The following is a 24,656-nucleotide window of genomic DNA, read 5'->3' on the forward strand; positions in this document are numbered from 1 at the left end:
GTTCATTAAACAAGGGGACTCCTCACTCATATATATATTTGCAAGAATACAAATATATCATGTATAAGATATGTTATGATATATACTTTCCATATTGATATACATATATAGTTTGTGTAAAGCAATGCCCTATGATTATCCCCTCTCTTTATTTCACTGGACAAAAAACAGAAAGCGGGAATTAAATTAAAACCATAAATCAGCACACCAACTAAAATCACTCCCAGCATTGCTAATATTTTCAGCCTAGCACATTATTTATGGGGGGGGTGTATTGTAACCTTGGACCCATGAAAACAACATTCCATATACTAACAAGACAACAATAAATACAAGCGCATAGAAACGTTAATAAAGGTGACGTCACACAACGTCACGTTCTCCTTTGGCTCCTATTGAGGACTGAGCCGGCGTCCGTCACGTGATTACGTACGAACCGCCAGTAGACGGCTGTCAGCGGAACTCGCGCATACTCAGACGTCTGCCAATAGCTGTGTGCGCCGGGCGGAAGAGGAAACTGTCTGTCAGCTGATGCTAATTAAAATGGCGGCACCCTCGGTAGGTGCAAGGGAACAGAAACAAGGTAATTGTGTTTATTAAGTAGCAGAGTGAATGTTGCGCTCTTTAAAGTATTAGTTGTAGAGAAACAACATGGCTGATGTTAGTGGAATGGGGTTTGTTCCATGACAGCTGTATTCTAGCAAGCAGTAATGCTTATAACCAGCCGTGCATGCAGTGATGTTTGTCACTAACCATTCCAAATCTGTATATCTTCTAGCTCACAGTGTTTATACTTTGAGCTGTTGCTCTGTCTTTGATAACTTGTCTATCATTCTCATATTTGGCATTCTCAAGGAAAAGCCTAGCCTTTCAGTATAATGAGGCAGACAGCATGGGTATTGATAGGAAATAAGCAACAGCTAACTTTTATGTAGTGTCCATGAACATTATATTATATCCTAATAAATGATCTGATATACATTTACATTTTATTGGAATGTAGATTTAAAAAAGAAAAAAATCACCAACGTACAATTGATACTTATCACCCGCTTCCACCAGTCACCACAAAATGCTGTCAGTGTCAAAGCTGCAACATTTGATTTAAGCATTGTGGCTGGCTGCAATATAAGAAATAAAGTCAATTGCAAAGTGTAAAAACAGTAGATGTTAAATAAGTACACACAGAGCTTTACATACTTAATCTATTTAAACCACAATACTCAACAAGGTGTTTGAATGTTTCGTATGGTTCTTATTTGTATTATGTACTGCCAAGGCTCCATCACATTGATTGTTGTGTATATGGAAATGTCTAGAGAAGGCAGTTATATTGTGCAACCTGCACTTTAAAGGACAATGGTAATGCAGTGCACATAATGAACAACATGTATATCAAAAGACCTATTAAAGGCTAACATCATTTACAAAGTATTTATTTTTAGACTAAACCAGAATTAATGAGCCTGAGTCGAAGAGCAACAACACTAGGGTGTATTTTGGAACAAATGTGCTAATCGCTTACCTTGGACATTTTGGGGGTACTTGAGGAACGGAGTTCATAAACCCTGTAATAGATTTTGTAGTACTATTGAAGGTAGCCTACAACACAAACTACAGGTAGTAGAGGGCAATAGCTTGTGTATTTTCATATAAAAATAAGTGCTACAGTTTCAAATGTCTTAAGGGTTTTAGTTCAAACTGCACTTTGCTTCTGCACAGCAAGGTGACAGAAGTAACAGAAACATCCCATGGAGACGCACTGTGCTTGGTTCCTAAGGGACCTAGCATCTAGTTGAATCTGCATCTTAAAGTGCTATTTTATGCAGTGAAAACTAGAATTACTTCAAGTCTGGATGGTTCTCCCATCTTTATGGCCAGGCTAATTTTTATGATATGACGATGTGTCCATTTCGCAGGGAAAAACTTTTTCTTAGTCTTTTCATGGGAATTTTATATTGTTTATTTTGTTAGAGCCTCCTCTTGGAAGAACGGAGTAAGAATCTATTTATTCTGTATGTGTTATATAGGGAAAAAGCGGCACAAGTAGGAAAATTTAATTATATTTATACAATTGGAGCTACCCCTAATAATAGTACTAAAATGTAATTTCTGATTCTCCTGAATATAGAGATGTTAGATATGTGTACTTTACACAAGGTCTGATATAGTTATGGGTGAAAGTATGTATTTTTGTTTTGAATGCTTATTTTTTACCCTCAAATTATGCTGCTTCTGTAATGGGTAGAAGGTACCCATATACACATAGTTGGCACTTGCCTAACGATGCCAGTCCTTCTGATATTTGTTCTCTCACCTAATCTCCTATCTTAAGAATTTGTGCACATGGGTACACTGTATACATTTGGAGCTAGGCAGAATGGTATGAGGATGGAAAGCACTTAGAAAAAAAAACTACCAGAGTATTTTCATTTTACTACAGTTTATGGTAGGTGTGTAATTAGTCTGGATTCTATTTGCTAAACTGCGGGTTTGAAAAAGTTGAGATGTTGCCTATAGCAACCAATCAGATTCTATTTTATTTAGTACATTCTACAAAATGACAGCTAGAACCTGATTGGTTGCTATAGGCAACATCTCAACTTTTTCAAACCTTCAGTTTAGTAAATATACTCCAGCTCTCAGCAATCTGCACAGAAAGACCTGCTCAGGAATACAAACATCAGTCTTGTGTTATAAACCCTCTCAACAAACAAACTGAATATTTGGACAGCGGTTCAATATTAGCGTAAAAGGGATACCTGACAATGGTTGATAGAGATGTTCTACAAATGACACTGACCAAATGATGCTTTCTAGACCTGATGATACACCGGGCACCAGCTGCCAGACGCTGTTTCTTTTCTTTATCACTAACTGATTTGTCCATGTTAGACACAGGATGCAGAGATGTTTGTTTACTTATGTCCAATCTGCCTGGAATGTTGCTCTATCTGTATACTCCCGTCTCATTGCATTGTAAGGTTGTTTTAAGAGGAGCAGGTTTGTGGGTGGCCATGCTCCCTTTTCAGAGGCGGCATGCACAACCTGTCCTAATATTTGGAAAGTGCATTGTATGCTTGGAGTATGGTTGGTTAAAAATGAGGGAATAAGGTGTTATGTGCTGGCACTAGAGTTTTCCAGTTGTACCAGTTATTGGTATTGAGTGGATATTTACTATTGTGTGTGTATAACAAATAAAAATAAATGTTTTTAATAATCTCCCCCAAATAATGAGCTACAACTCATTTTGGTCCACATAATCTTTGAACAGGTTTGGGATTTATTATCTGGAATGCTTGGAACTTAGGGTTTGTATGTTATTTGGAACCCCATACTAAATTTTAAAAATTAGCTCTGTGTTTCTTCACACTGCCCCTTGCATTCGACTACTCATTAAATTAGGACTGGTTGGTCAAAAGTTAGCACCCACTCTGTTTTCCACCAGTGCCCACTAGTTGTCCTTGCCAGTTCCTCCCTCCTTGTCAGTGCATCTGCCAGGAACCGTTGTAAGTGGTTACCCAATAATCAGAGCTCTCATGCACAGCGTTTATAGTACAGCGTTATAACATTCTGTAATATTATAGGTGTGAGAGCTGCTAGTGACTCCTACCTACAGTAAAGCCCCAATCCTGTCATCACCTGGGCATTAGGACATGGGAGTGCACTCTGCAGCTAATTGAATATGCTCCTATGAGATCTCTTATATCTGGGAACCAGATATGCTTTGGTTGGTGGCTTATGTTTTGGGGTGGGGGGGTGGGGTTAATCACCACTTTGGTGGGATTTGTTTGGCTCTGTCTCTGTGTATGACATTTTATAATGAAAAGTAGTAATTTATTAACTTGTTTCCCTTTTGGTTTTCAGAACTGGACAGTGGGTTTCTGGGTAAATGATTCCATATCTATATTATTTAGATGTGCTTTAAATATGTAACAACTTTGATTGTCCTATAAACATACAGTGACATGCACATGAAGTATCTTATTCTCACCTGACTAGATATTTATTAGAGTACTGTTCTCCTGGCAAAGGGTTCCCATTACACAATATTTTTGCTTGTTTCTAAATGAAAGATTAAGCCATCTCTGTATCATGCAGCAACAACACATTTGTCTTTGATTTTATAACTATACAATTTTAGGTTATGAATAAGATGATATCTGATGTTTTGCAGGGTTAGTTATGCCTGGAGGATTTCAATTGTCTCCCTGAAGACCTGGCTTCTTTGAATGACTCTGGGACTTTTTGTATAGAGCTGCCATGGAGGAGGATGTAAAGTTAAAAAGCACCAGTACTGAGCCCAATTCAGGTGCTAAATTAGACCGGAATATATCTGTCAGCGAGTTCTCCTGCAATTGCTGTTATGATATCTTGGTGAACCCCACCACACTGAACTGTGGCCACAGCTTCTGCAGACATTGTCTGGCCCTTTGGTGGGTGTCTTCAAAGAAGACCGAGTGTCCTGAGTGTCGTGACAAGTGGGAGGGATTTCCTAAAGTGAACATACTACTTAGGTGAGGAGTGTTGCTTATTAAAGTTCTTTAATGTAACTGTTTCTTGACTGGAAGCCCACTCCCTTAAGACTAAGCCACATTTTTGGGGTACATCTGTTTTTTTTGGAACTAAAGTAATTTATTTTTTTTAATGAACAAAATAAATGAATATGAATCATATATATATATATATATATATATATATATATATATATATATATATATATATATACATATACACACACACACATTATATATAAATATTTTTTTTGCCTCAGCCTATCTGCACTATTTAGAAGGGGTTACTTTGCATGGTTTATTGCTCTATTATATCCAGTGTAGTGGGGCAATATTGAGGTAGTTAGCAATTCACCTCCCATAATTTGTATCTGCTTTGCACTATATCGCTCTGAAATTATTAATAGGAATCCATTCTTACCCTATTTCATATATTGAAGGGATTATCGTTCGCATGATTTATTTGCTCCATGAAACCGAGAGCTGGCGGAGTGCTATTCAGGTAGTCGGCAATACACCTTCCATAATTCAATTCAGCCTTGGATTATATTGTGTGGCAGTGATTAATAGGATTATCTCTCCACTTCTCTTATATCAAGTGCCGTTTACACTGAGATAGTATATCTGGATAATATTTGAGGAGCTCATTCACTCCCTATTGATTGTATTTAGATATTGTGATCGTCCATGCTATTACCCCGATATAGATATAGATATATATATATATATATCTATCCAGCTAGTTTTAATCACACAATTGTTTTTATTATGGATATTTCAACATATCTGTTTTTAGTGACCATTAAAAGTTATGTTTTAACTTTGTATCCACCAATACTGAATAATAGATAATCCAGTGAGCTCCAGTGCACTTAATTAATCTCTTCTGCTCCTTTCTTTGGTTGATTATATTTTATATCTTACCTGTACCCGATATAACAAATCATACCCTGGTTGTTGGATATATTTTTCCAAGATGAAACATATGATTGCCGTGAAGGAAGTGTTTATTTTATATTCTCTACCATATTGCCTGTTTTGAGGGAAATGTCATTCATACACAAATGTAGAACAGTATACAGGCCGATTGACACAGGGATGGTAAAATGATTATTGGAATGCAGTAAGATGTTCATGCTACTGTCCACTTTAACAACAGAAACACTTTATTTTTTATTTCTTGTTTACAGGGATGTCATAGAAAAACTATTTCCTGATGCTATTAAAGAGAAATATGGGGACATTGAGCAGAACAGTGACATTGCCCGGGCCCTACAGGCCTTCAATAAGTATGGGAACGAGCAGAACCAGATGTCTTCCAGTGCAGGACGAGCGAACCCACAAAGAGGAGGAGGAGGTGGCTTCTTCTCAGGGGTTCTGACTGCCTTAACAGGAGTGGCGGTGAGTGACCTGCCTGTATAGATCTGGAGGAGTCCCCAGAAGGGTATGAAATAGCCCTTCCTGTAATGTTGTATATTTGTACACACAAGATGCAGTCAAAGGGCCAGAGAACAACGTGGGCCACGCACTATTACCATTGCTACGGTGATAGCTGCGCATTATTACTGTTACTATGGTAATTTCAAGGCTGATTTTTGCTCGCAGCTCTGAGCGCAAGCAAAACTCTATAGATAGATTATGATGATCACCTCACACCTTGGTACTTAATGGGGCGTATTCAATTGACGGCGGGATCGCCGAAAATCCCGCGCTCTAAAAATAATACCGTTAATACGGTAATATCTCGCTGAATTTCAGCTCGCAGCTGAAATACAGCGAGTAAATTACCGTATTAACGGTATTTACGCGCAATATTACCGTATTAACGGTAATATTTTTCGAGCGCGGGTATTTCGGCGATCTCGCCATCAATTGAATATGCCCCAATGAATCATTTACATCTCCAGCACACAGGGCAATACTTTAAGGGCTCGTTCACACCAATACTCTGGTGGAAAAACGAATGCACACTTTACACTTTGACACGTTTTAATGATGCGTTTTTTCATACATGCATCCTGACAATTGTAAGGAGCATATTTTGCACCCATTTTGTGTAGGCACATAATTTGTGCTTTGTTAATAACATTTTTTAAGATTTGTGGAAACCAGAATACTATGTGGATGACTTGATCTGCCTCTCGCAGCAGTATTATCAGTCTGTAAGTGATGTGCATTGCTACAAATTTCGTGTAAGATGCAAAAAATAAAAGCGCTTAATGCACTTGTGTCCAACTATAAAGCAGAACCTTTATGTTTAATATTCAGAGAAAATCCTAAAGAGCATGCATTGGACTGAATGAGCTGACCTATATAATTCACTAATTTGGATCCTATCCATTGATGTGGAGTATATACCCCGAAGTGTATAATAAATTCCATTCTGAATAAAGCTTTTTACCCATGTTATGTTGAAATTGTCATTGATTCTGTCTCAGGTAGTATTACTCGTTTATCATTGGAGCAGCCGAGAGTCTGAACATGACCTCTTGGTCCACAAGCAAGTTTCTAAATGGACTCCTGAAGAGGTGGTCCTTTGGCTTGAACAGCTGGGCCCATGGGCCTCCCATTACAAAGACCGCTTTTTATCTGGAAGAGTTAATGGAAGGTGAGAGTATTTGTGTTACTGATTTTTTTTTTTTTTTTTTTTATTAAATCAAATATTTCTTTTAACATGAAAGAAAACACACACAAAAGTAAACTGTAGTTCCAATACATATAACATCGCAAACCATTTATTGGTAGATCGCACCACTCCTGCAATTTTCTGCATTGTCATTGTGATTTGAGTGCCCAAGGAGTTGGGCTGACTCTGTGCTGATCTTGCAGCACTTTCTTACAGACTTTTCAGAATTTCTTTTATTTTCATTTATTTTATCTGTCTTTACTTAAGATTAGGTGCAGTTGCAGCAGCTGCTACTTACTGGGGCTGTGTTGGAGACACATTTCCTCACAGGACCCTGTCTGCTGTGTTGCTAGAGCACGGATGGATCTGCTACTACAGATCACTATAAGAGGTGACAGGAGTGTGACCGGCACTGCTAGTCCGCATAGAGCGCCGCAATCCCTATGTGTGCCGCCATTTTTAGGATGGTACCAAGTTCTATGGTATTGAGAGAGGAAGACTTGGACCGCACACTGTCATGGATCAGTTAAAGAGCGCTGCAGGCTTATATATAGAAGCCAGCGCATCCGCCAGAGAGACTGTTCGTCTGCTTGATAATAAGAGAAGCACGCCATAACGAATATTGAAAGAACAAGAGGCAGCATAAAGAAAGGACACCCCTACAGAAAGTGTTGACTTGGTGTGTCCCTGAAAAGTGTGGGAAAATGGCAGCTGCCTGTTATCAGTTACTGAGACAAGCTGTACATTCTCCGTACTGCGCACAGACCTCTCTCCTCCTCACGCTGTACATTCTACATGCTGCGCATAGACCTCTCTCCTCCTCACGCTGTACATTCTACATGCTGCGCACAGACCTCTCTCCTCCTCACGCTGTACATTCTCTGTGCTGCGCACAGACCCCTCTCCTCCTCACGCTGTACATTCTCCGTGCTGCGCACAGACCCCTCTCCTCCTCCTCACGCTGTACATTCTCCGTGCTGCGCACAGACCCCTCTCCTCCTCCTCACGCTGTACATTCTCTGTGCTGCGCACAGACCCCTCTCCTCACGCTGTACATTCTCTGTGCTGCGCACAGACCCCTCTCCTCCTCCTCACGCTGTACATTCTCTGTGCTGCGCACAGACCCCTCTCCTCCTCACGCTGTACATTCTCTGTTGCGCACAGACCCCTCTCCTCCTCACGCTGTACATTCTCTGTGCTGGGCACAGACCCCTCTCCTCCTCACGCTGTACATTCTCCGTACTGCGCACAGACCCCTCTCCTCCTCCTCCTCACGCTGTACATTCTCTGTGCTGCGCACAGACCCCTCTCCTCCTCCTCACGCTGTACATTCTCTGTGCTGCGCACAGACCCCTCTCCTCCTCCTCCTCCTCACGCTGTACATTCTCTGTGCTGCGCACAGACCGCTCTCCTCCTCCTCCACACGCTGTACATTCTCTGTGCTGCGCACAGACCCCTCACCTCCTCCTCACGCTGTACATTCTCTGTGCTGCGCACAGACCCCTCACCACCTCCTCACGCTGTACATTCTCTGTGCTGCGCACAGACCCCTCTCCTCCTCTTCCTCACGCTGTATATTGTCTGTGCTGCGCACAGACCCCTCTCCTCCTCCTCCTCCTCACGCTGTACATTCTCTGTGCTGCGCACAGACCCCTCTCCTCCTCTTCCTCACGCTGTACATTCTCTGTGCTGCGCACAGACCCCTCTCCTCCTCCTCCTCACGCTGTACATTCTCTGCGCTGCGCACAGACCCCTCTCCTCCTCCTCCACACGCTGTACATTCTCTGTGCTGCGCACAGACCCCTCTTCTCCTCTTCCTCACGCTGTACATTCTCTGTGCTGCGCACAGACCCCTCTCCTCCTCCTCCTCCTCACGCTGTACATTCTCTGTGCTGCGCACAGACCCCTCTCCTCCTCCTCCACACGCTGTACATTCTCTGTGCTGCGCACAGACCCCTCACCTCCTCCTCACGCTGTACATTCTCTGTGCTGCGCACAGACCCCTCACCTCCTCCTCACGCTGTACAGTCTCCGTGCTGTACACAGACCCCTCTCCTCCTCACGCTGTACGTTCTCCGTGCTGCGCACAGACCTCTCTCCTCCTCACGCTGGTCAAAGGGTCCTGGGCCATCCAGGAGGGCTAAGTACCTTTCTCATCTTAAGACTTTTGTTTTTTGACAGCCATGTATATAATATTTTAGAGATGCATGATTAGAGGTTTATGAACGCTATATACAGGTCACACACATACTGCATCCTAAGGTTACTTACACTGGGACTAATATATATATATATATATATATATATATATATATATATATATATATATATATATATATATATATATATATATATATATATATATATATATATTCCCACCAAATTTCTAAGCTACACAGGTGCTTATATGTGTGCAACCACATAGTGATAGTGACAAAAAAAGAATTTGTATACTCAGTACATGAGATGGCAGCTCCCAATACATTCGACACCTATCTGCAGGTATCAGCCTAATAAAATACAAAAAGAGAAAGGGGCGCCAACATAGTGCATTAAATGTATAACATCTTTGGGATAGTCCACAAATGTGCAATTCCCGTACCAGAAATTCAAATTCAAATAGCCTTGAATAAGTGCTCATAGACCTTCACATGAATGTGGTCTGTAACGGACCGCTGTAATGTAACGTCCTGACTCCAGCAGGGTCTTCTCCCAGAATAATAGCACCACTTCGAATTGGCTAAAACTCAGAAAGAAGCCAATATAGTGTAATACCATCACAACAAGTGAAATGTAATAGAAAATTTTAATACAAAAAGAGGCAATGTAGCCTCAACTGCAGCTTAAATATATATATATATATATATATATATATATATATATATATGTGGACATACAATATGTATAGGGGATAAGACACAGTCAGTGTATGTATGTATGTATATGTATGTATATATGTGTATATATATATATATATATATATATATATATATATATATATATATATATATATATATATATATATATATATATATATATATATATATATATATGGACATACAATATGTATAGGGGATAAGACACAGTCAGTGTATATATATATATATATATATGTACTGACTGTGTCTTATCCCTTATACATATTGTATAGTACTACCTATCTTAACAGAGATTCTTTCTGGGTTTCATTTGATATTCATCTTTTAATATTTCGCCACAAGTTTCTTTATTATAATAAGAACTTTCAATATGTTCTTGTTCAGATTTTAATAGTACATAATAAAGATTTTGATTTTAAATTATTACTTTGGTAATTTGAGTGCCTCACAAAAAATACTCTACTTTTCCTACACTATACCATAGACGTTTCATCTTCCTCTCACTGTAGCAGAGGGTCCTTGACCACCTAGAAGGGCTAAGTACCATTTTATATAGTAAGTTTTACCAGCCATATATATGATAATGGATATGTGCTGCTAGTGTTGCATGGTGGCGGAGCGGCCACCTGAACCTCTGTATATACCTTTACTAAGTTTAAGGTTTTTGCATTCTCGGACGCCAGTTTTGCGTGCCAGTCTATCAGAGCGGTCCTTCACTTAGGGGGCTGCTTTAGAACACCCCCATGGTAGCAGTGTCCCCCAGATAGGAAGACTTTTATACTTACGTTAACTTCTTTTCTCTGAATCCATCTGGGGAACCCTGCGTTCCCTCCCTTCTGCTTTTTTGCCTTCTGCTATTTTCTCGGTTGTCTTACCCTTCCTTGGGGCTTTATAAATACACTGAGGGTGCAGGGGATTGCAGAGGTGAGGAGCCTGTCTGTAGGTTAAACAAATAATCAACTGTTTGACTGCCAACCCCTAGCTCCCCTCATACAACCCATGGTAGCAGTATCCCCCAGATGGACTCGGAGAAAGGGATTTATCGTAGTATAAAAATCCTTCTTTCCAATTCCTGTTACTGTATTTTTTAGAGATGCCCACCTAATTCTTGAGTTGTAAACCACTTTCACCACAACTAGCAGAATGGCAAGTGAGCAGTATCTTCTGCTGTTAAGATGATTTCCCACCCCACATACACTTGGCCATGCAGTCATTGCTGTAGACACATGGGACGTCAGATGCACTGCAGCAGGTGATGATCGGAAAATGAACCAGAGGATTTGAGTGGTGTGAGTGTCCCTGACATTGGACCCCTGCAGTTCTGCTAGTTGAGGAGAGGACATTTACCACCACATGAATTAATATGTCCTATGTACTAAACTGAAGCTTCTCTCAGAAATTGACATAACGTTCATACAAGAATGACTTTATTTTTTATAAAACTTAGTGCCCAGGTGTTGAAAAAAATTAATCTTTCATTGACTATCTCTTTGGATAATGTAGAAAGCTGCATTCTCAACATGGATTGCCATAGACAATCCACAAACACCTGACATTGGTCTACAAGTAACAGCCCACAAATCTGTGTTTGTGTTTGAAAGCTACAGTATTTTTACTATTGATTCTCCTTGTCGGTTATTTGATTCCACTTAATAATGAAATGGAAATATATTTAAAAAAAAATAAAAATAGCATGCGTGTATTTAAACTTTTTTTTCTTATTGTTGTGCACCACCAGATTAAGAGGTAGTTTATTATTATCTAGGTAAAACATTCTTTATGTTTCGCCATCTTTGAAACAATTTTATCTATGGCAAATCATAGCGTTACTAGCATCCTGTCTAAATACCACTTATGTGATACAGGCTCTTGCTGACACTTGCCGAGGATGAATTTTCGAAAGAGCCATACAGTATAGAGAGCAGCAGCCACAGGAGAGCCATAATTATGGAGCTGGATCGAGTTAAAACACTGGGAGTCAAACCACCTCAGAATTTGTGGGAATATAAGGTACATAATTGCTCCCGTTTTACTTATTATTTTTTTATTAATCTTTTTAGGGTGTCACAAAATTTCCGCAGCGCCATACAGGGTAATACAGTACAGAACGGTGAACAAAAATACCCGTACTTCAATAGCTCCAAACATAGCTAGCATGGAAGAAGAAGAAAAGGTAGAGAGGCAGGAGGGAAGAGGGCCCTGCTCGTAAGAGCTTACATCCTAAAGGGAAGGTAAACAGACAGGAGGCACAATGGGGAGTCAGAGGGGATAATCGCAAGAGGGGCGAGTAGCAGTACAGGGTATGACAGGAGAGGAGATCAGGCATGGAGAGAAGGTTAGGTGTAAGGGTGGTATGCTTTGTGGAACAGATGAGTTTTAAGTACCATTTGAAGGTGCACAATTTATGGGACAGTCTGATGGAGCGTGGGAGGTTCCTCCAACGAAGGGGAGCAGTACAGGATAAATCTTGGATTCTGGCGCGGAGGAGAGGTGACAGTCATTGGCCGATCGCAGGGAACAGTATGGAGTGTGAATGGAGAGGAGTTTGGAGATGTAAGGGGCAGTGGAGTGGGAATGGGCCTTGTAGGTGAGGGTAAACAGTTTGAAAAGGATTCTGTTGGGGAAGGGGAACCAGTGTAAGGGGAGTCAAAAGAGGAGCGGCGGGAGAGGAAAATGAGTCTCGTAGCCGCATTGAGTATAGATCAGAGGGGGGTTATTAACAGTATTTTGTAAAACAAAATATGTAATTACCAAAGAGCTCTCTTACACTCATTCCAATTCATTGCTTGTATTGGCATTATCTGTTTCCTGGCTGAACCCAGCATCGTTCTCATCATTTATGAAACAGGATGTTTTTAAATGTTTGGCTTTAGACATTGTGTTATAAGTTAAAGTCAAACTCCTATTTAAACCAGAAGTTGCAAGAATTCTGGCTAAAATATTCCATAATAAAAGAGAACCAGTAAGCCATTATAAAAAAAATGAAGAGGAGTAGTACTGGGGGTAAATTTATCAAGCTGCGGGTTTGAAAAAGTGGAGATGTTGCCTGTAGCAACCAATCATATTCTAGTTATTTATTTAGTGCATTCTACAAAATAACTAGAATCTAATTGGTTGCTATAGGCAACATCTCCACTTTTCAAACCCGCAGCTTGATAAATTTTACCCCTTGCAGTTTATGAAGAGAGCTGCGTACCGAACACCCTTCCTTTTAGGGTGAGGTTATTACTACTATTATACTTTTATTTATGTGGCTGATCTTAAATGACACAGGAAGAGGAGGGGTATGCATGTTAAAATTACTTGAGTAAAAAGATATATTTGCTGGGGTTAACTGGTGCTTTAAAGTCTGCAGTGTGAACCACTGTAGTACTATAACAATATAAACATAATAGTAAACCCTGTAAGGAATTGTTACACATGGTTTTGTATTGTAAACGGTTTAAGAATTAGTGCACTTTCAGTATGTGTCAATACAAATCTGTTGGAACTCGTACATATATTTTTTTGTCCTTCTCATCCTAGGCAGTAAACCCTGGAAAATCCCTATTTCTTTTGTATGCTCTCAAGAGCTCCCCACGTCTCAGCATGTTATACATGTATCTATTTGACTACACAGAAACCTTTTTACCGTTCATACACACAACATGTCCTTTACAAGAAGAGAACGAGGAAGACATTATCACCAAATTTATAGTAAGTGTTGATTCATTGTCTTTGTTCTTATTTGAGGTTGGGGATTATTGTTTTGGTTTGGGGTGGAAAGATTGGCTGTTTGTTCTACGAGTTTTTAACTACAATGTTGTGGAGGATAATCTAGTATTAGAATTTAAACTTAACTTTGCTTTATCAAATATTTTTATAACTGAGATAACTAAATCTTTAAAGACTTTTTTTTCACTTAAGGGAAAGTCATCTCGTTCTCCACATGAGATGTGGAGAACTAGGCACAGAAGTTATATTATCCCTCCAGTCCATCTACCTTTTGTGAAGGTTTGTTTTACGTAGAGGTCCACTAGGTGCAGTAGAAGGGGGCCTAAGAGCACAGATTGTACAGGGAGCTGAGACGCGTTTTGAAGTGGCATTTCCTAAAGTGACAAATGTGCTTATATTGGCCTGTATAAATATACATCTAGCAGACTGAGAACATTCAACATTCGCACCATATTTTGACCAATTAAAGTATGAAAGCTTAGCACCCTTGCCAATACTACTGTATAATATTGGGGAGTCCCTAATGTCTCTCTAACATGCTAGTCCTAAAACTCTGTTAAAATCATACTTGCCCAGCATGTTTCTAGTCACGTGTTAAAGTGGGCTTGTAAGCTACACCCAATGAGCCTTGCATATTTCCAGCTTCTAAATAAAAAAAGTTTTTAAATTTGGGTTTTCTGCTATATATAAATTAACGTTTGTTTAAATATTTTAATAAGGTACATGTGTTTAGTATCCTTAGCAATACATTAGTCTCTAACTCTAAATAAAAGTAGCAGTTTACAGTATTACTAATAGTAACAATACAATTAAAACGGAAGCAATTGGTTAAAATGTCCAAATATTGAGTAGTATGAAATGTAATGCACTATAACCTGAGATGCTGTTTCCTAAGTAGGGACAGTGAGGGATATATATATATTTGTGTAATTCATCTGCAGGTCTCTGTAGCCCTAAGTGCATTGCGCGGCAGTTCCGGAGTGCGGGTAAGCCAGTATTGGCACTAATAAAGTGTATTGTCTTAATTAAGGATCACAATGAATACTAACAAAAACTAACTGGTTGGGTTGTTTGCTGATTTTAATGTGGCTGATGACTCTGTTTGTGATAAGTAGACTTCTACCAACTGCAGTCCCAGATACAGTGCTCCCTCTTAATAACGTTGCTTTCTCTTATCACCAGGTATATTCTCTGCACAAACACATTCATTATATTGTAAGTTACCCTCTTTACAACACCAACCTCGCTATAGAGGCTTTAAACTGTGTATTAATCTGGAACAACACCTCTTCATTTTAAAGCACTAGGATTTTGGGCATGAAGTGAAAATGCATGTGTATGACAAGAAACATATACACAAACAGGATAAATGTCTTTGTACAGCAGGATTAATATAGTCTGTCCTTAGATATTTGTGCTGTGGTAATTTAACTGGCATGCACATTTTTTTTAAATTGATTTTAGCTATTCAGTGCTTCTCAGTTGTATATAATAACTGATCACAAGATAAGCCAAAAAGTGGATAAAATAAGCACAAGCAGGTCTGTAGTATTCAGTCTTGTGTTGGAGTGTAGACTTCAATTTCACAATAAAGCTCTGTTTCTTCTGTATCTCAGGAATAATGTCGGATTGTACATACAAAAGACCATTTTAAATATTACCCTTCAGGTGTTTTAAACATTTGTGTTTGTCTGACAATCCCGTAACTAACAAAATAGACTGTTTGTTGCGGTCTATTTCAACGGTTGGCATAGTGGAAATGGGTTGTATAAGGTGGTATGACATACCGCCACTTCCCCTACTGCCTTTCTTGTAAAACTTCAAATTTTCATAACGTCACATCTAAATTTCCACTTCGACCCCTGCATTGACATATACAAGCGGTTCTTTGTCATCTGGCAAAATTGTTAATTTTGTTGTCCCAGGATATGATGCAGCTACATCCAAGGCAGAGATTTCTGCAGAGACCAGCTTTGTGTTCTACTAGGGCAATGAGAATAAACCACTTTTTTATTTTTGGTTAAAAACATTAAAGCAAAAAGATAACACAGTGCAGTGTAGAGAGTAAAATGTTCAGGAGTGCATGTGTAGGCCAATAAACTCTACTCATCTGGAGGTGAAGGGGCCCTTTTACCCTTTAATATCGCTTTCCTTTGTTAGGAGTTCATTAAAGAGTGTTCTATATTGTGCTTCTTCTTAGGATCTGGAGGAACCAACATGGATGCAGTGGCGAGAATTCATTGTCAAGTACTTGTTTCTTCCATATCAACTCCTTGCTGAGTTTGCATGGGACTGGCTAGAAGTTCATTACTGGACCTCGCGATTTATAATTGTAAATGCCATGCTGCTCTCCGTGCTGGAATTATTCTCATTTTGGAGCTTGTGGTCAACAAGTCAGCTGCGGTATGTACAGTGACCGTTTATTAGGCTTGTGTGCTTCCAGGTTTTGTGGCCATTTGTGCGGTGGCACACAGAGTGTTGGTAGGTAACTGCTTCATAACTAACAATGGCTGGCATAGAATTACATGCATAGCAAAGATGGAGCTTTCACACCTCAATTCTGCTTTGATATCCGTGCAGAATCAAAACGGTGACATAAAATGCAACAATTTGGGAAGAAGGTCTCCCTTCATTAGTGGTAAGACATGATTATGTGAATAGAATATAAAAAGCATTGCCATCAAATAGTGACAAAATTGCATTCAGTAATTGGCATATTCAGTTGTTAGTTGGATATCAATAATAAAGTAGGAAATTATAGACTAGCTTGCAAATGTACATTATCAACCTATACAGATAAATCAACCAGAATGGACAGAACACAATTAGGTACAACAGCGTTAATCAGTCGCACTTGGCCATTATTATCTCTTTGACTTTCTGTTTAGTCCACATTCTTTTTCAAAGTGTAGACCATGCAGTTCTATTGATACTTTAATAAAAAATAATATTGTAAATATGAAAGAAAAATATATTGTGATAACATTTTATTGTTATTCTAGAATAATTGTATGTTAATGGCATTCAATCTAGAGGTGGAAAAAATGTTGTATAAACAACCTATGTAGAACATGGGTATAGATACATTTAATGCTACTTACTACATCCAATAATTGTAAATCGTTTTAGACAGTATCTACATTCACAGGGAGTAATTGCAAAAATCTAAATTACCTTTTTATCTGTAGGAGGAAGCAACCATATTTCCAATCCTGATTTTAACCCTTAGGGGTATATTTACTAAACTGCGGGTTTGAAAAAGTGGAGATGTTGCCTATGGCAACCAATCAGATTCTAGCTGTCATTTTGTAGAATGCACTAAATAAATGAAAGCTAGAATCTGATTGGTTGCCATAGGCAACATCTCCACTTTTTCAAACCCGCCGCTTAGTAAATCTAGCCCTTAGTGTTGCAAAGTATTGACCCTTTAAATCCTGTAAATCTTTTTGTAGAAGTCATCCCTTCAGGCATATTGGGAACAGTTACTATATACTGCCTATAAAATCATCCAATGTCATTCAAACTTTATGCTGCATAAGTTTTGTGATCAGTAACAACAGTGCTCCATTGTATAGTCCCTGTGTTTTTATGCTCAGTGTCCACTTTCTGCCCACTCATTCTCTCTCTTAGTTTGGGTTATACATGGAGAGTGCATAGGGCTGTAAACATCCGCATATAAGATTGTCAAAAGAAAGTATACCTCTAGTACAGCACATAGCTACTCCAAACATTATATACCATCACATATTTTGCCAGCCCTCCTCCACCCCATCCCCCAGTTATTTTGTTAAGGGCCCCATTAACTCTGTATCTCTGACCACCATGACAGCACTGTGTGTTACAATGCTGTGCATGAGAGTTCTGAATTTTGGGACCCAGATGGCTTCCATCGCTTGAGGTAAAGCAAGGGAACACAGAAGTGAGACGTGCTCCAGTCACCAGATCACAGTGGCGAATAGGATTTGTGCAGCCTCAAGCTGCCCTCTGCTTGTGTTTTTTTTTTTTTGTTTTTTTTAGTAAATCTGGCTAAATTCATATCCGGGCATAAAACCGCACTCCAATCACAATACCAAGACATTGTTACTATTTGTTTTTGAGAACACACAAAGCTTTACTTTCATAACTTACTAAAAAATATCTGCATAAATGTTAAGATTGTACATCATAAGTACAGTAAGAACGTATCTTCAATAAATAAGGCATTGGATTCACATTAATTGCATAAAAGGGCTCTGCAGCCTTGTGAAGTTATATGGTCAGAGAAGTCATCAGTGACTTCTTAGATCTATATAATTGACAGTAGGGAGTGCATTAACCCATATATACATATTTATCTATCTTGTTGTTGTTGTAATTTTTGTGCATTATATAGGGGAGAACAGTGTACACCTTGTTTCTTCCCATACACCTTTTTATGCAACACCAGACTATGATCCTAAAATTTCATTGGCTATTTTTCTCAGTATAGTAATACCAAGAATGCATACATTGCTCCAGGGTAGATGCAGTTATAAGGTCCAGAAACAAATCTACGAATTGTAGTGTTTAATGTCTTCCTTATATAAATTATTGTTCAACATTTATTTAAATTGCAATGATTAGGAATTTATTTTCATTTTCAATTTCATCATCATCCTTTTTGTCTTCTCACTGTCCTGTTCCTTTATCTACACACAGAAACTTTTGTTTACTTATATAGGATATAAAAGCAAGAACACACCAGCCTTAATTTGTCATACAGGTTTCTCTTTTTTTCGTTTTAGGTCCTTCCCTCGACTTATGTGGGGGCATTTTTGGAAGATGTCAACACAAGGACTGTTTGTTGCCATCTTCTGGCCTGTAATCCCCCAATTTGTCTGCAACTGCCTGTTTTACTGGGCTTTATACTTCAACCCAATCATCAACATTGACTTGGTGGTTAAAAGAATCCGGAGATTGGAAACTCAAGTAATGTGAGGGCTGAAAGCACTTATCCGAATTGGACGCAAGTCGTGACACTGAATTTAAGGATGAATAATGCCGCCTCTTTGTTACAGTCACTGTGTGATCTGAGCTTTCATTTATTTTAAAGAGACTGTTAAAAATCGAGAGGCACTTTCAAGGTCAAAACATTTTCAGATTTTTTCTTTTTAATGCGTGAGAATGATATCCTCCCCCCCCCCCCCCCCCAGCCCCTTCTGTCATGTAATAGCATCAGCTTGTTTGATTTGTCTCCTAGAAAGGTAAGTATAAGGAGATTTTGAATTAACTTGTCGCTTATAAGCTTACATAGATATATGGTGCAACTGATTTCGATAAATGCAATCATTCTTATCAGCCCACGACCTAGTTCTGATATTGAAGTATTTACTGACTCTTAGCCATAACAATTTTGAAATGCAAACGATGTGCAATAATTTTGGAAGGTACCTAATGTCGCTAAAGGAAAAACAAAAAAACATCCTCTGATAAATGCTGTGCTTCTCAATATTAAGGAAGGCTTGTTTTTTGCCAATTCACCATAATGAGGTTCCTGTTATATAATTATTATGTAAGGAAATCCATTAGACCATCCTCCCTGTTTTTACAGACTCTGGATAGCTCTTGCACCTAGATGCTTGCAGCGTCCCTGCGGTACATAGTACAGAACAACCTGGACTAGAGCCACCACAAATCGGTTGGGAAGAATTGCAGTGTCCTTTCTTAAACTGTATTAATACATATAATTTGTGTCCTGAAATAATTTTGTGACATTTTAGGCCGCATAATAAATGTGTGTGAATAAGTTTAAATGCATCACTCTATCTAATATGTAGTCAGTCTAATTTTTTTTTTAATTTAAATGTTGGGGTAATACATTTTTTAGTAATTTAGTGAAGACAATCTTAACCACCCATCTGCCCACAATGATTTCAGTGTCACCCATAATTTAATAGTAAAATTACTTAATATGTAGATTGGATAAGAATAAAGACAAATATTTAACAATGTACTAGAAAGAATAGCGATTACTTTTTTGGCTTTTATTTTAAGATAGTTTATGGTTATATTGATGCTATGAAAATAATTGAAAAAATTTATGATTTGGCATAAAACATTTTCACTATGACTTTCAAAATTAACTCATTCATTTACCTATTGATAGACTGAATAAGAAAAGATTAATGCCATTGGCTTCCTGGTCTCACATAATATGGAAGTTTTCTTTCAACTTCTAAAAGTGCTGTAACACCATTTTTAGTTTCTCATTTGTATTTGTATATTGACTGCATAAAAATACTCTTGTTATAGAACATTACCTATTTTCAATGATGTAATTATGTCTACTTGCAGATCCTAATTTGTACAATTGGAATTGTAGACCTATATACCTTTCCCATCATCTCATTCCAGAGTGCACGTTATAATCCTCTCACAATAGAATAGCTCGTAGTGAGATAATTGGGGTAGGGTATAAACGCTGGTGTATTCTAAAGTCTGAAGGGATAAACTATACCACCCAACTAGATATAGATGTGGGAGATCCACGTCTATAGACTAACTCGACTTTATAGAGGGATAGCAGAAACTGATGTCTGGCACATGCATTCACCCCTGTATTGACAAAATCAAGCTAAGACCTTTTTGGAGGTTAGTGCCTTTAACAAAAATACCTTTTGTTTGCTGCTAAAACTATAGTTTTGTAATAAAATCTTTAAAACAAATCTGTAGTCTCCCTGCTTAGACATTAATATGATGGTCATTTACCTAATAATACTTCTAATCATTGATGGGCTGACATTTCTGTGGTTTTATATTCTTGGCAATTATAATTGTGAAATATAACTCCCATTTAAGTAGAACTTCAGGCAAATTAAACATTCTTTAAATCCCTTTTGCACCAGCTACTAGAACTGTGGTGAACCGCTGTCTTCATCCCAAAGTGTACAGTCTACTAAACTGCTATCTGTGCAGTCTACTGGACAAGTTATGTACCTGTCCAATCAGCGGCGTGGATAGCTAGTTGGAGTTCTCCTGTTTTTGTCTCACACAACAACTGTTACCTAGGATAATGTAACTCCAGAATCACGCTGCTTCTGGGCATTTCACCCCATGTTAATATTAATCGGTTTGGGAGGGATTTATTGACTTTTTTTTTTTTAAATGCTTTTCAGTGTCAAAGCAAAAAACAACCTTTCCCCTCCTCATCTTTGTAAACTAAAACAGTATATTTTAGACAGACCTGGCCAACCCAGAAGACGCCTATATACATCTTTTGAAGGTTTACTGCTGTGTATTTTAAATATAATTTGTTTATTTTTAAATGTCCTTTTGTTCAAATAGCTAGTCAGTATGGACTATATACTGAATTGCAGACTTGCTGTCCCTCTAGTACAGGCCTGGCCAAACTGGCTCTTCAGGTGTTGTGAAACCACAAGTCCCGGCATACCTTGCCAGCTTTCAGCTGGCTATCTACTGGCAAAGCATGCTGGGGCTTGTAGTTTCACAACACTTGGAGAGCCACAGATGGGCCAGGCCTGCTCTAGTATATGTGGAATGTAGTGAGGAATTGGAGTAACCCACGAGTAATGAAATATGGTTTTCCACTGACATAAACATCAATTGTATTCTGAAACTTGCAGCAATTTACTCAGTCCCCAATATTTGTAAATCTGTGCAATGTATTTTTTGTCTCTTGAATGAATGTATGTAATTTATTTAATGCCAATGAAATGAGCTTGTTCTGGGTGACTTTAATATATGGTCACTGCACATCTTCCTAACAATCTTTTTGTATGCATGTACTGTGAACTTCCAAATTGCTGATTTTTAGAGATTTATTTTTTTTATTTGGTTTAAATGAAATTAAAAACTGAGTTTTTGGTCTTTTTGAATGTGTATGATTGTGATAACCAGGTTAATCAAAAGTGTTTTTTGTTTTTTTGTTTTAGAATGTCTGAAATCTGATAACCTACACATGCACTGATCAGTTGTACTGAGAATAAACATAAACTAGTAAACTCAGATATATTGTGGTTGTTGGTATTAGTCTACACTATGCAAACTGCATAAGGCAACTCTACAATAGCTTTTACATTTTAGGTAATTTGGCAACATTCACTTTAGATTCACTGCTAATCCTCAACTGCTATAGATAATTGCTGCCAATCATGCAGGATGTGTCAAGTCGGGTTTTTCTTAACCCCTTATGATTCTTAACCCCTTGTGACGCTTTGTTGTGTCCTTTTGCACAATACTGTATACGTAGGTGACGTGTAAAGGTAAAACAAGTCCGGCTTTATTTTATTCACTGAAAATGTAATTCCTGACCTGAAAATGGCAATCTGTTTTGGGTTTTTTTTTTTCAAAATAAATTATGCCAACTGGGTAATTTGCTAGTTGTATCTACCAATAGCATTTCTAGTAAGCAAAGCACGCGGGCCATCTTTTATTCCAGTTAATGAATCTTCTGTCACCGTCCGTGTAGGAAGAAATTTCAGTCTGAACACTGTTCACTATTGTGATGAAATCTCATATTGATGAAACCAATGAATGCCATCTTGTCACTGTATGGCTAAATATGGAGAAAATGTGCATGTACAAGCTCACAACACCAGCATGCAGATTACAAACTGGAAACCATATGAAGGATTTGCATAATAGAAAGCTTGTTTATAGTAGACAAACAGAAAATTAACACCTCCAGCATTAGAAGAGACCATGGCCCTTCGGTAAATGAAATGCATAAATATACCAACCAAATTATATTATTCACCTCAGCAAAAGCAATTGCACCAAGGTTATTCAATTCGGTGCAATACAGAGTTAAACAACTTGTTGAATGTACCAATAAAATATATAAATATATAGATTATATAATTTTATTATATACTGATCATTCAAACATATTTTACTGACCTATTGCTTTTTTTTATATTTTATATAATTCACTAAATTACAATTTAGTGCAGGGTGTGTTAATTCAGTCAGCCAATGACTGCTAACTACAGACCTTGAGTTTAAGGCAGCTCAGTGGAGCCAGATATACAGTGTAGTCTGGGCAATGATGTAAGAAGAGGAGGCTACGGGGGTTAGACAAAGAGGGAATAAGGTGGAGGCACCTAGGTGGTGTGAAGGGGTTGCAGGTTGAGCTGTCCAGAAGATCCACACTAGTGTAGCGAACATAAAATTATAGTGTGACTTATCTCTCTTTCCTACCATTGGGGGACACTGCGAGACATTGGGGTATAGTAGGTGGTCAGGAGTTCTTGTCACTTTAACTGTTAAATCCTTGCACTCCTCCCCTGCTATGCCCCTCCTCTCCAGAGAGATCCTCAGTTTTTTTTAAGTGACCTAGAGTTCGGTCACTGGAGTATAGGCTCCTGCCTATACTCAGTTTTAGTTATAGATATCATGTTTTTATTTTTATCCTTTTATAGGTGCAGCGCGGGATCCTAGCAGCCCAGCAGAGTGAGCAGGACTTGGCTCTACACACTCTGGATCCCAGCGCAGGTAAGTGAAGCCTAGCGCTCATGTTACCAGCACCTCTGCCGGCAGTCATTCTTTAGGGCCATTATTTTAATAGGAGATGAGAGAAGGGACAGAAGAATCAGTGGTGAGTGTTGGTGCAGACTGGAGGACATTAGCGGTGAGTCCTAAGCGGCACCAGCGGGGAGTAAGGCGCCAGCACTCTCCTCCCCCATAGAGACCTTCTGACCGGCAGCTCTGCTCCCCTAGACAATGAGCAGAGGGGAGTACAGGACATGGCAGAAGCAGTGCTCACACTCGCTGAGGTGAGCGGCTGCTCTGCCGAACAAATAGCGCTGGGCACACTGCAGGAGGAAAGCACTGACACCAGAGGGTAAGCCAGTTTATTTCTCCGCGGTTTTTTCTCTCCTGGCGGCCATTGGAGGATGGCGCCAGCGAGTACTCGGGAGGCAGAGAGTAACACAGCAGGAAGGGGAGGAGTGAAAGCGCTCCTTCCCGCGCGGGCATAGGAGACTGGCCGCCATTACAGCGTGTAGCTCTGCATTATACCAAGCCTTTACTCTGCCTCTCTTCTCCTGGAAAGAATCTAGATGCCCTAATCGCTACACTGTATCATTAGTGAGCATTGGGGGGGATTGTGTATTGTGGGATTGTATGTTCTTGTGAGTTATTTCTGTTTAATAGAGATTTTCACAGACAGTACTATTTTGAACTTGCTTTTATTTGGAGTGGTGCTCTTTCAGAGACTGCCTAGCACAGATCTCTTCTGTTTGGTCGCCTTGGTTTGTCTGCATTACTTTTAAGAATTATTTTAAGAAGCAGAACAATGGCGGAGAAGGGTACAGTGAAAGGCAAGGGTGCTTCTGTGCCTGCTGCATTGTATTTTACCTGTTCAAAATGTAACAATAAACTTTCTGTTGCCCACTCAGACCGAGACGCCCTTTGCGCAGCTTGTACTGCTGGCGCTCAGAGGCAGGACGATTCAGCCCAGGAGGGATCCTCTGCAATGGTGGAACCGCCCTGGATGCGGTCCTTTTCTTCGGCTATGGAGAAAATGACGGCCGTGATGCTGTGAGCAATAGAGGTACGTGACAACACTACCACACTTATACTTGCAGGCAGCCAGTCTGTCGACAATGCTTCCACATCACAGGCAGGGTCCACTCACGGAGAAGATAGGCCACTATCTATTCCCCAGAGGGGTAAGAGGGCCATTACTGAGGCAGATCTAGAAATAGATCAGCTTTCTGATCATTCCTCAGCCGAGGAAGGTGAGGTAGAGATTGACCCTGAAGGGGAGGCTTTTTATGATGCGGACTCTGGCTCCACAAGTGTGGATAGTCTTATTTTGGGTATCAGACATGCCTTAGGGTTAGCTGACCCAGAACCTGTAGCACCTAAGGGTATATCCTTGTTTAAAAGGCCTAAGGCACAGTTAGCTCTTTTCCCGCATTCCCCAGAAATGTTGGAGATTAT

The 24,656-nt window shown here is 39.2% G+C and overlaps 1 protein-coding gene across 2 annotated transcripts; it reads left to right on the forward strand.

The window, feature by feature from the left end:
- Positions 1-492: 492 nt before the first annotated feature.
- Positions 493-21,716, forward strand: BFAR (bifunctional apoptosis regulator). Of its 2 annotated transcripts, XM_075179797.1 has the most exons (9): positions 493-583; positions 4,178-4,517; positions 5,705-5,915; positions 6,953-7,122; positions 11,885-12,029; positions 13,545-13,715; positions 14,675-14,719; positions 15,934-16,136; positions 18,497-21,716. In XM_075179797.1, exons 2-9 carry the CDS (start codon positions 4,264-4,266, stop codon positions 18,687-18,689), a joined length of 1,392 nt encoding a protein of 463 aa, XP_075035898.1. In that variant the 5' UTR covers positions 493-583; positions 4,178-4,263; the 3' UTR covers positions 18,690-21,716. The 2 variants fall into 2 exon arrangements, with proteins under 2 accessions (XP_075035898.1, XP_075035900.1); XM_075179799.1 differs by lacking the exon at positions 14,675-14,719.
- Positions 21,717-24,656: the final 2,940 nt, after the last annotated feature.

This window comes from Mixophyes fleayi, chromosome 7 (genome assembly GCF_038048845.1).
Source record: "Mixophyes fleayi isolate aMixFle1 chromosome 7, aMixFle1.hap1, whole genome shotgun sequence".
NCBI classification, from domain to species: domain Eukaryota; kingdom Metazoa; phylum Chordata; class Amphibia; order Anura; family Limnodynastidae; genus Mixophyes; species Mixophyes fleayi.